The sequence below is a fragment of the Euleptes europaea genome, chromosome 4, assembly GCF_029931775.1.
Source record: "Euleptes europaea isolate rEulEur1 chromosome 4, rEulEur1.hap1, whole genome shotgun sequence".
NCBI classification, from domain to species: Eukaryota; Metazoa; Chordata; class Lepidosauria; order Squamata; family Sphaerodactylidae; genus Euleptes; species Euleptes europaea.
In genome coordinates, this window is record NC_079315.1 from 29,401,488 (window position 1) to 29,413,458 (window position 11,971).

General features: G+C 43.4%; 1 protein-coding gene across 1 annotated transcript in view; it reads right to left on the reverse strand.

Moving 5' to 3' along the window:
• The window catches only part of SVEP1 (sushi, von Willebrand factor type A, EGF and pentraxin domain containing 1), a 162,135-nt gene that overhangs the window by 33,233 nt on the left and 116,931 nt on the right, over positions 1 to 11,971 (reverse strand). Inside the window, exons 38-40 of the mRNA XM_056849206.1 lie at positions 9,045 to 11,842; positions 6,840 to 7,065; positions 5,443 to 5,598 (exon numbers count right to left, since the gene is read on the reverse strand). Coding sequence (XP_056705184.1) covers positions 5,443 to 5,598; positions 6,840 to 7,065; positions 9,045 to 11,842 — 3,180 coding nt within the window. The remainder of the gene's footprint in view (positions 1 to 5,442; positions 5,599 to 6,839; positions 7,066 to 9,044; positions 11,843 to 11,971) is intronic.

Below are 11,971 nucleotides of genomic sequence, written 5' to 3' on the forward strand. Positions count from 1 at the left end.
ATCCTAGGCCTCAGAGGGGAGTCACAGCCCTTAGTAAGGCAGAAGCCGTGGCTGTTAGTCGGGAGAGACAATGGCAAGTGATGAGGAGTGTGTCAGCGAGGGCACCCAGTCGGCCCCGGATAGCAAGCTCCGTGTTCTTCCCCCCCCCCTTTCCGGTCTCGTGGAAAGTCTCTTCAGTTTGGGAAGAAGGGGCGAAGGCCGGAGGCACTATACCTCCACTTCAAAGCCTTCCTATTGTAAATCAACTAGCTGTTCTCAAGGTGTCAATTCTGCCAGAAACCTGGCACCTCTAGAAACTTGAAAGAACCGTTTTGCATTTCAAAGATTACATGTGATCAATTCTAGTGTGTGTTCCCTATAAGTATAGCCTGTATTTTCCCCACCGGTATTCTGACCTTAAGTTTGTATACACCACTGAACTTGTTTGCTTTCCTAATAAAACTTTAAACTCTCTGCAACGTCTGGAGTAAAGTTTACTATTGCTGAGATGCAATGAGGTACTGGAGTCTGACAGAGTGGGAGCTAAAGGTTCCATAGGAGATGTTAAAAGATGTCAAGTTGTATGCAGTGGGAGACACAGACCTCCGAGTAACCTTCTTTGGCCTTGCTAATCTCCCTCCGTCCCCCAGCTGAGGCACCTTTCGCTCTTCCACCTGCAGGGCTTTTCCAATTCCCCCCCTTTCAAGGACCGTGTGTTGACAGTGGCCGTTGTAGGCTTTGGCACCTTTTGCTCTTCCACCTGCAGGGCTTTTCCAATTCCCCCCCTTTCAAGGACCGTGTGTTGACAGTGGCCGTTGTAGGCTTTGGGCGTGTGAGACCTATAGGGGGACTTAGGGCATCCCTCAAAGGGGAAGAAGAGTTGGGGGCTGGTGATCATTAATGGCTTAGAATGCCTGATGCACCCTCTTTCCCGCCCCCCTGCCTTGTGCTCTCCTGAGGTACTGAAAGCCCTGGAGAAGCCTGGAATCGAATGGGGTGGAGGGGACGAGAATGGGCTCTTCTCTTGCCCCTTTACCACTTTAAAATTGGAGCTGTGTTATGCTTGGCTTTGCCAAAGGCCATGAGTAGACCTGCCCCCTCCTCTGATAGGCTTGGCTGATTTTCCATCTTGGGAAAGGGGGGGGACAAGAGTGGAGGGCCTGTTCATGTGTGTTATGTTACATCAAGTTATTTCTGACTTATGAATCAATTACCTCCAAAATGTCCTCTCGTTAACAGCCTTGCTCAGGTTATGTAAACTGAGGGCCGTGGCTTCCTCTATTAATGCAATCCATCTCATGCTGGGTCTTCCTCTTTTCCTGTTGTCTTCAACATTTTCTAGCATTATTGTCTTTACCAGTGATTCTTTTCCATTGACTAAAGTACAGTAGCTTCAGTTTAGTCATTTTAGCTTCTAGCAGCATAATTACCAGATTAAACTTTTTTTGAGCTGTACTTTATCAGGCTGTGAAGAAGCGTGAGGTGTGTTTGGTGTTTCTCATGTCAAAATTATGTGTGCTGTATTTTAAAAAATGTTCAGGAAAAGGCTAGGCAGAAAATTTTTCTCCTTGGGTTGGGTTTTTATGCGAGCAGAGGGGTTAAGAGAATATTCAAATGTTAATGATAGACAGTTCAAAGAGGTCAACACAATTTATTCTATCATTTAAAAGAGTTGTTGATTATATATGTACTAGCTGTACCCGGCCACGCGTTGCTGTGGCCCAGTCTGGTTAAATGGAAAAGAAAGAAAAGAGAAAGTGCACGTTTCTGATATGTTTAATTTCACAATGCTTGTGGGTATACAATATTTTGTGTTGTTCCATTGTCTGTGCAGATATAGAGATTGTCTGGTTTGCCGACTGTAGAACACGCAACATATAATTGTCCATGTGAGAAGTAATCCGTGTCTAGATCTAAACCGCACAATTTTAAAGATTGGCCCTGAGCTTTGTTGATGGTGATTGCAAACGTCAATCGAATTGGGAATTGCAGTCTCTTAAATTGAAATGGCATATCCGTTGGAATCATAGGAATGCGAGGAATGAGGACATCTTCACCTTTGAAAGGTCCTGTCAAGATTGTTGCTTCTGCGATGTTGCTCATGAATTTTTGTACTGCAAGCTGCGTGCCGTTGCAAAGCTTTGGCTGGTTGATATTTCGCAACATGATAATTGGCACGCCGATTTTCAATTGCAGTACGTGCGGTGGCATCCCTGGCAGATCGAGTGAATTCAAAAATTCTGTTGGATAATTAACCGCTTCATCTGCTTTCACAACAGTGTCAACGGACTTGTATGTGACTGCCTCGCTTTGAATGTGAGACTGAATAATATTGTTAAGTTCGTAGACGTCTTTGTTCTTGGCCACAAGAATAGCTCGTTCACTCAGCCAATCGTGATTCTTATAATTGGTTTGAATATTGGGAAATACTTTTTCAACCAAGTCTTCTTTTGACGTCACTAAATTGCAGAAGTTATGAGGCAATGAAATTCGTCCTGAGGTCAGATCAACCAGTACCTTTCTGTTCCCAATTTCCAGCAATTGATGTGAGAATATCTCAGCTGATCGATCGTTTTGCAGCTGGACACACATATTTGTAGTTAATTTTAACGTCTTCATGTGTCGCCACAAAGTAGAGTATTTCAGGCAAGCATTTATTTCGTCCGCTGGTGTCGATCGCGGAATTATAGGTAATGTTTGCCTGAAATCTCCTGCAAGCAATTTTAATGTGTTCCCAAATGGTCTGATGTTTCCACGCAAATCTTGCAATGATCGATCAAGAGCCTCGAGCGATTTCTTGTGCGCCATTGTGCATTCATCCCAAACAATAAGTTTGCATTTCTGCAATACTTTTCCCATGCCGGATGCTTTGGAAATGTTGCACGTGGGAGTTTCAATGAATTGCATGTTCAATGGCAATTTCAAAGCAGAATGAGCAGTTCTTCCACCTGGTAGCAATGTCGCAGCTCTTCCGGACGACGCAAGAGCTAAGGCTATGTCATTTTGGGATCGAATTGCTGCCAGAATCAGTCTAATTAGGAACATTTTACCAGCTCCTCCTGGTGCATCTAAGAAGATCGCATGTGTTGCTTTGACGTCCAACAGATGGCACCATTTTTCAAAAAAGCATGTTTTTACCTGTCACAGTTGTGACATCTATATAATATAGGTATATAAAAACACGTGCGTATTCGAATGCAACATTGTGTCAAAATTTCAAAGCAATCGGTGAAGAACTTTCGGAGATTTAAGATTTTGAACAAACGAACATTTACATTTTTATTTATATAATAATAATAATAATTATATATAGAGATAGAGAAGATATATAGAAGATAGATATTATATATGTTGATTATATACGCATATATAAAGAAAAATATGTATATAATAAATGGGAGGCTTCATTTTGAACTTTTGCTCCCCTTCAAAAAAAGTGTAGATCCGGCCCTGGTAGCTAGGATCCTATCTCTGTCACTCCTCTTTCAAGTTTGTTAGTTCCTGAATAAAGCTTTATCTACACTTTAATCAGGATGTGTACCTTTGCAGTGTTAATTACTCTGCCAACAGGGTACAGCTCTGTTTAAGATTGCAGTGTTAGCTTTCCCCCTTTACAGTATCTTTTTCTCACCTCTCCAAGCACAAGGCACTTATTCTTTATTGCAACCAGCCAAGATTCCAATAGGTGGCAGCACAGGTGTATTTTCTAACTGCAGTTGAGATTTCTCCCCCGTTGTATTAGTTCAGCTCAAGAACATCTATGAAAACAACAGCCTGTTTCTCTGTGACTTTTATAACACACTGATCTCATAACTATTAACTTAAAATAACTCCAGTGGTTTTAATCCTACCGAATTCCAGATCCCAAGTTTAGGACTGAGCATTAAATGCTAATAACCCAAAACTTAATGCCTTACTCTCAGAATTATCATGTTTCTTGGAAAGTGTTAATAACAAAGTTGACAGTTCTACTGGTATTGCTCTAAGACAATAACTGATTTTTTAAATAATAAGGTTATGGGTAGCGGGTAATTATGTTAGAAAGGTTATCCTCCCTGCACGGCTTCTTTTAATGCTGGGGTATAACTTCAGATAAAACTATCTTATAACTAAGAAGTGACCAGAGTACGAAAGCAATCCAATAAACCTAATTATTATTACTAACAATAAACGTACAGCACTTTTTGTAGGCAAGTATTTTACGGCCATTTTCTCATTTCTCTATAAGGCAACCCCCTGACATGCATCTTCAATGGACATGTGCAACACACATGTTGCACAGAGAAAGCACAGTAGGTAATACTGTGTGACGCTGGTGGAGATAGCATTTTTAAATGCTTCTTCTTCTTGAGAAGAACTCCCTCCAAATTAGGAAACTAACGCGTCAGGCAGAAATGTTCTTGAGCCAGTCCTTTCTGCTTTGCAAGTTTCCTACTTGCAGGAAGTGTTTTAAAAAACAACAACACTGGAAAGCATTCAAAAACTTTATTCCCTGCATGCAGCCTGAAGTGGTATCATTCATCCTACAATTTTAGGATAACCACCTCATTGTGTTCCATGCATAGATCTAGCCAGAATTGTAACTAGCAGATTCCATTTATAGTTGGTGCCATGCCAATGGCAAGGAGGACTTGCATATATTGTTCATTTGCTCCATTAAAATATATTGCTGCTTTCCTGTATTTTAACAAGACTAAGAGAGTAAGATTGTTTCCAAATGAGGGTCCTTTGGCGCTGCTCTGGGATTTGTCTTCTGTAACCCTATGGGAGTAAAAGTATAGCTGCAGCTCTGCACATAATATGGTGGAAAGTGCTGTCAAGTCACAGCTGACTTATGGCGACTCCATAGGGGTTTCAAGGCAAGAGACGGAGGTGGGTTTCCATTGCCTGCCTCTGCAGAGCAACCCAGAACTTCCTTGGTGGTCTCCCATCCAAGTATTAACCAGGGCCAACCCTGCTTAGCTTCCGAGATCAGGCTAGCCTGGGCCGTCCAAGTTAGGGTGCACTTAATATAGCTCCAGTAAAATCCCTCAATGCCCCATTCCCACACAGAGAGATCATGAGTAAGCTATTTCACTGCAGTTCCCCACTGAGTTCAGTAAAGAGGAAACAGGATCTGGAAATGATGATTAAAGCCCAGGAAAGGTAGATGGGAGAGCATGAGTTTATAATTTTTTTGGTCTGTCCAAATAAGGGAGGCTGGTCTGAGGAAGGCAGAAGAGATAGGGAAAATGGGGATGGGATCAGTTCCCATCTGATGAGATGCAGAGTGGATAAGCACAGCACGGCAGGGCATGCAAGTTTGGGCTGGAGCCATGACTCACTGGTAGAGAGAGCACCTGCTTTGCATGCAGAAACTCTCAGGTTCAATCCCCGGCATCTCCTATATGAAGGATAAGGTAGTAGGGGATGTGAAAGACCTCTGCCTGGAGAAATGCTGCCAGTCAGAGCAGGCTGACTTACCTCCAGCTCATAACCAGAACTGCACTGATAAAGCACTGCATCTTTGTAGTTATAGTGGTTGCCAATCACTATTCCATGTTCTGGAGCTTCAGGCTTTCCGCAAGACACAGGCACACAGGTTTCACTTGATAATGATGGCATCCAGTTACCATCGTTCTAAAAAGGGAAGGGGGGAGTATCTTTAAAGCTCGTTAAGCAATTCAGCTACCAATGATGAGAATTCCACGAGTTACATTAAAATATCAAAAAATGCATTAAGGCTAATTGATTGCATAGCCAACCTAGGGCTTTTGTTTTCAAAACTGCAATACATCAGCATTCACCGAAAGCAGCTTTTAAAATATGCTACAGTTTTAAAAATAGTTTGCAGCATGCAGTGCCCCAGCATGTGATTTCCTACAGGTATGAGGTTCTGGGGCCCACAAAGAGCATCTCTGCTGGAAACGGCTCCTTCATTCTTTCGCATGGCGGAGAACCTCTGTGTCTGCAAAGGTATGTGGGTGAAGAGCCACTTCTGCTGCAGAAGAGAATGTCCAAAAACTCTGCACGTGCACCAGAGTGCACACAAGTGCTTTGTGTTGCAGTTAGGGTGCATATCCCCTACGTTCTCTTCTGGATTTTTGGAATAATAAAACGTAATCAAGCAAAGACTTGGTGCTTATTATCAAAAGACATGGACTAAAAGGCATCACAGATCCTTACTAAACGACTGTCATCATGATCAGGTTATATAAAAAAACCACTGAGTGAGCATCAAGTACAAGATTTCCACTAAATCATATTTCCCCCTCTAAATATTCAGAATTCTGAAGTAACTTCTTACATTGCAGAGCCTACCTATACTTTATGGTTTCCTCAAGTCCATCCCACATGATTAGATGTGCCTTGTGAATTCTGTGCAGGGAATTTAGTTCCCAGGTATGTGTGGACTGATTCAGATTGGGATCAGGGTGTGTGAGCGGAAGGTGCTTAAGACCCACCCCCCATCAGTACATATGGTTTCCCCAATGGAGCAAACAGTGCTCCCCTCGGCCTTTTTCTAAAGTGTGTGTGTCGAGGGGAGGCTTAAGCACATATTCTCTGGACACCAAATCGGCCTGTATGTATTTAGGAATTAAATTTCCACCCTGGAACTTGTAATGCATGTCTGAACATGCAAACCTGGGAGAACTTGGTAAAAAACGTAACATGTACTTAGGCCTTGACAGCTGGTGTTCTGTTAGGAAGACTGAGTGCAGAATCATTTCCAGACGTATAACTTTTTAAGGGCACTAAAGTTTTTTGTTTAGCAGGAGAACTGTTCTGTGAAACAACCAGAGCAAAATGTGGACCTCGGTAATTATTTCGGAAGGCTCAGGTATATGAGTACAAGAAAAAGACAGAAGGAAGATCCTTACCTGGCATGTGGAAATGCCTTTCCCAGTCAAAAGATAGCCTTCTGGACAGGACAAAACAATGCTCTTATTCACAGTGAATTCAGTGCCAGATATAATGATATTTGTTATATTTGCAGGCAGGGGGCATTTTCTGGGGCAACAGGAAATACCGTTAGGGGACCAGTGACCATCTTCCTGACAGGTACATGAATCCATTTCTGTCTCCATCACGTAACCCTCCAGACACCTGCAACATACCAGGCACATCTTTGTCAACAGTCACAGGCACATCTTAAATTTTAAACAATCAGAAGTTCTTAAATGTCTTTCTGACAAATTCTGTTAGTGTTAACCAAAATCCCAAGTACTGTAATAACTCCGACCCAAAAGTACAAATCTGTTGTTTCTGGGCTGGATGATATTATTTCGGCAAAGGAACAATTCTGGTGCATCAAAATACCAGAAAAGGGGGAAAATTCAGGCTGCTGTGGTAGTCTATTAGACGAGAAACCAACAAAATCTAACAGTGCAGTCCTAAGTAGAGTTACACCCTTCTAAGTACATGAAGTCAATGGGCTTAGAAGCATATAACTCTGCTTATGATTTATTTATTTCATTTCTATCCTACTTTTCTCCCCAATGACGACCCAAGATGGCTTACAACATTCTCAATTTTATCTTTGCAACAACCCTGTAAAGTAGGTTAGTCTGAGAGTGACTGGCCCAAGGTTAGCCAGCAAGCTTCTCTGGAAGACTGGGGGTTCAAACCTGGGTCTCCCAGATCCTAGTTTGACACTCTGACCACTAAACAATGATGGCTCTCAGACTGTACTGTAATTATTCTGCTTATCACGGACTGTGATATGTGGAGAAGGCAGACAGTTTAAGCTGTCATGTTACCTTTTCTGGTTTTAAAGTTTGACATTTTAAATATTTTTTTATATTTGTTTTAATTGAAGGAATGACTAATATATTTGGCATCTCATCTCCTAGCCTACTGGAACCTCTCAGTTTGAGAATAATAAAATGTTTGGGACACTCTAATATGTTCTGCTGTGGCTTGAATACTGTGACATGGGGTGCTTAATGCTGATCTTTTAGGACCAAATTAAAATGTAATACAGGAGATTTGTAACCTGGAGAAATCATGGATGGAAAAAAAAGGAATACGGAGACTCAGTAGAATAAACTTAACCCTATCAGACAGCAGGTATATTTTTAATGTAAAGAACTTTCCACAAATAGAACAAACACAGCATAGAAAAAGCAGAGCTAGAATGTCTGTGGCTGATTAGTTTTTTTCCCCTTGAGGGAAGAGTTTTACATTTAAAAATGGAACCCCCATATCAACTGATGCAGTCCTCTTTCCTATCTCAGGTCTCATTCTGCTCTAAATGTAAGTCAGGCATAAATTTCTAGCAAAGGGATATAATGTTAGACTTTCTTACGGACAAAATAGACAAGATGCTGAAGGTCTCTTATCATATCCTTAATCTCTTTATATATTTTTTAAAAGGATTTGGGGAGGGGATCATATAAATTAGCTTGATACCATGATGCCTGGGTAATACTACCTCCCGTGCCATTTTCACAATATAATTTGTCCACCCCTCGAATGGGGAAAACAGTTGTCTTTCCAGCCCCAACTAGATACCTGTTGGCCCAAGCAACTAGTTTGCTTTGCTTTCTCTTGAAGCAAATAGACATAGAAGAGCATTCTCACTCGCCAGATATTCAGCATTGCCCTTGGTTTTAGTAGAGGGTTGTTATAAAAAAATCCCCAAGGCTCAAAGATTTTGTCTGTGTCGCAGCGGGCAAGTTGATACCACGGAACACATCCTACTATTCTGTCCTCTCTATGAAAAAGCTCATGTTGAAATGATCTTTCCGCTGTTGGTAAGATTCCCAGGCCGGGATTCAGTGGATAGGGTTGCAAGACTGTTAAGCAGCGAGAACCCTCAGGTTACAACTCAGGTTGCCAAATTTTGTGCTGTCTCTATGAAGCTTCGTAAATCTCTGCTAGAATGATGTCATTGGCACTTATTGCACTTTTTTACACTCAGTCCAGTTTTTATGTAAAGTGTTCTTTACATAAAAACTGTTGGCCATGTGTTGGCCATGTTTGGTTCATTGTTGTATAGCTTTTACTGGCCAGATTGACTGTACTAATAAAAAAATATTGTCTTTCCAGTTTGACCTTTTGACAGATATATCAACTCCTCTTACCTGTACTGGACTTTGCTCCCATACTCTTGTGACCCTCCAAGGGCAACGGCGTGAGGCACAGAGGGTGGTGGTCCACAGGTCAGTAACAAGCAGCTTGGATACGGCTTACTCCAGACACCCTTTTCTGTACAAGTCAACTCCGAACCCCCTTGCATCACAAAGCCAATTTTGCAGTTATAAAGGATAGTATTCTGATCCACAGAGCTGCTTCCATTGATAAACGCGTTGGGGATTGTCGGTGGAGGGCCGCAGGAAATCTGCCCGCAGTGTGGGATGCCAGAGCTCCATCTGCCAGCAGCTTCACAGGTGATTTCTGAAGGCCCCAGCAGTTTGAAACCGTCTAGGCACTGAAACTCTACCCTTCTCCCACAACTGAAATCTTTACCTTTAACAATGCCATTCTGAATTGCTGGCGCTGGGCATTCACAAAGCTGGCACGAGGCAGGTACTCCACTCCACAACCCATTAGACAAGCACTGCCTCACTGGATTTCCCAGCAACTCGTAACCAGGGAAGCAAGCGTATTGTACATACTCCCCGAAACTGAAGACTGAACCATTCAGGAAACCATGAGAGATGTCCTCAGGTGGGCCACAGTTGACAGGCTCACAGAACGGAGCCTCCCCGTCCCAGGTGCCATCAGCCTGGCAGGTATGTAAAGATGCACCGTGCAATATATACCCTTCGCCGCAGTGATACTCGATTTCCTTCCCAAAGCCAAATTCTGCTCCACTGACCTGCCCATGAAGAAGTGGCAATGGCACATCACACTGAATTGCTGCACACACTAGAGTGCCCCCACTCCAGCTTCCATCAGCAAGGCAGACTCTTTTCCTATCCCCTTCTAGAAAGAAACCTTCATTGCAGCTGTACTCAACGTATTTTTGGAACGTATGTTCTTCTCCATTCACTCGGCCATTCTCCACTTCTGGAGGTTGGCCGCAGGAAACAGGGAGGCAGATCGGCTCACGCCCATCCCACTGTTGATCAGCCTGGCATGTTCTCTTACCTGGACCATTTAACTGAAACCCAGGATCACACTCATATTGGACTGTACTCCCATAATAGTAAAAGGCATCACCTTTTACTGTGCCGTTTACAAGCCTGCTGGGCACTGTACATGATATCACCTCACAGGTCGGTGTTGAATCACTCCATTGCTTGCTGGATGTACAAAGCCTTGTATTGGAGCCAATCAGCCTATACCCTGGCTTACAGGTATACTGTGCTGTGCTACCAAGGGTGTTCTCTGTAAAAAGAACAAAGCCATTTTCTGGTGCTGATAGCGGTTCACACTGGATAGAAATGCAGTTAGGAGAAGTGCCGTTCCAACTCCCATTCTCCTGGCAAGAAAGTGTGGGATTTCCTGAGAGTTCATAGCCAGGATAGCAACTGTACAGCACTGTGGTGCCATACAAATAGCCTGACAATGGCAAAGCATTAACAGTCTTTGAGGAACTTTGGATGTCTTTCTGATTATCAAGTACTAGAGAGAGAAGAGGTGGGCCAGGGGTATGAAAGCCTTCTTCTGGTATTCCTTCCTGGCTAAAAAGTCTCTCTCCACTGCTAATTGTTTCATAACCCCCAAAGTCTATATGGGGAGGAAGGCCACAGTCTGTTGGCAGGCACACTGGGCTAATGCTCGACCATCCTGATTCTTCACAGCTCTGCATGGCAAGACCAAAGAGCTGGAATCCTGGAATGCAGCTGTACATCACCATGGCACCGTAGCTGTAATCGGCACCTTCTACGAAGCCATTATCAATAGGCTGTGGGGGTTCACAGCTGATAGCTCTACAGGATGGAGCTTCTGCATCCCATTCCCCAGTCTCCAGGCAACTAAGGACATTTGGTCCTTCAAGCTGGAATCCTCGGTCACACAAGTAGGTAATTGTCTGCTTGTAGTGTAGGTCTCCATACAAGTAGCGGCCGTTATGAATCTTCTTAGGTTTGGAGCACTCAATAGGTTTGCAAGTTGGCTTTCCTCCAAGCCAATGGCCATCCTCTCCACAAAGAATGGTCATGTTTCCCACCAGCTCAAAGCCTGGCTTACAGTTATATAGTGCGGTGCTGAGGTAGGTAAGACCCTGAACATCTACAATGCCATTCTGTATTTCTTCTGGCTGTGGGCACTCCACTGGAATGCATTCTGGCAGAGGGGAGGTCCATGAGCCATCTGCTTGGCAACTGATGGTAGAAACTCCCTTGAGCAAAAACCCATCCATACACGTGTAACTCACCATGCTGCCAAAGTGAAGAGAAGATACCACGGGGTCTCCAAAAGGAATATAAGGAGGCCTAGGGCACAGTACCATTTTGCAGATTGGGAAGGAATCATTCCACTGCTGTGATGGCAAACATTTCAGTACAGAAGCCCCACATAAAACATAGCCTTCTTTGCATGAGAACTCCACCACCCCGACTTGATCGACCATCTCTTTCAGAACAAGCTGATTCGCAACTAGTGGTGGTTCTGAACACCTTGTTTGGACACACTTTGGGTTCTGGGTTTTGTTCCAGGTCCCGGACTTCTGACAGACCCAGGAAGCATCTCCTTTCAGCTCATAGCCTTCGTCACAGAAGAAATCGATCTTGGCTCCCACTTCAAAACCTTCACCCTGACTGAATCCATGCTGGAGTGGAGGTGGTTTAGCACAACTGAGGAGCACACAGGAAGGAGGTGTTTCACTGTGCCAATGACGGTTGGCTTGACAAATGTAAGTGGGACTTCCAATTAGCTGGTAGCCAGCATTGCATTGATATCGCACTTCATTCCCAAATACACGTCTTGTTGTGTCCTGACAAAGAACAGAGCAAATGTTACGACTCACAGTGAGTATCACAATCCTAGTCAAGAGCAGGGCTTTTTCAGTAGTAGAATAACTTCAAGGCTTTGGTTGGAATTGCTAATATCCTCTCCTACAAAC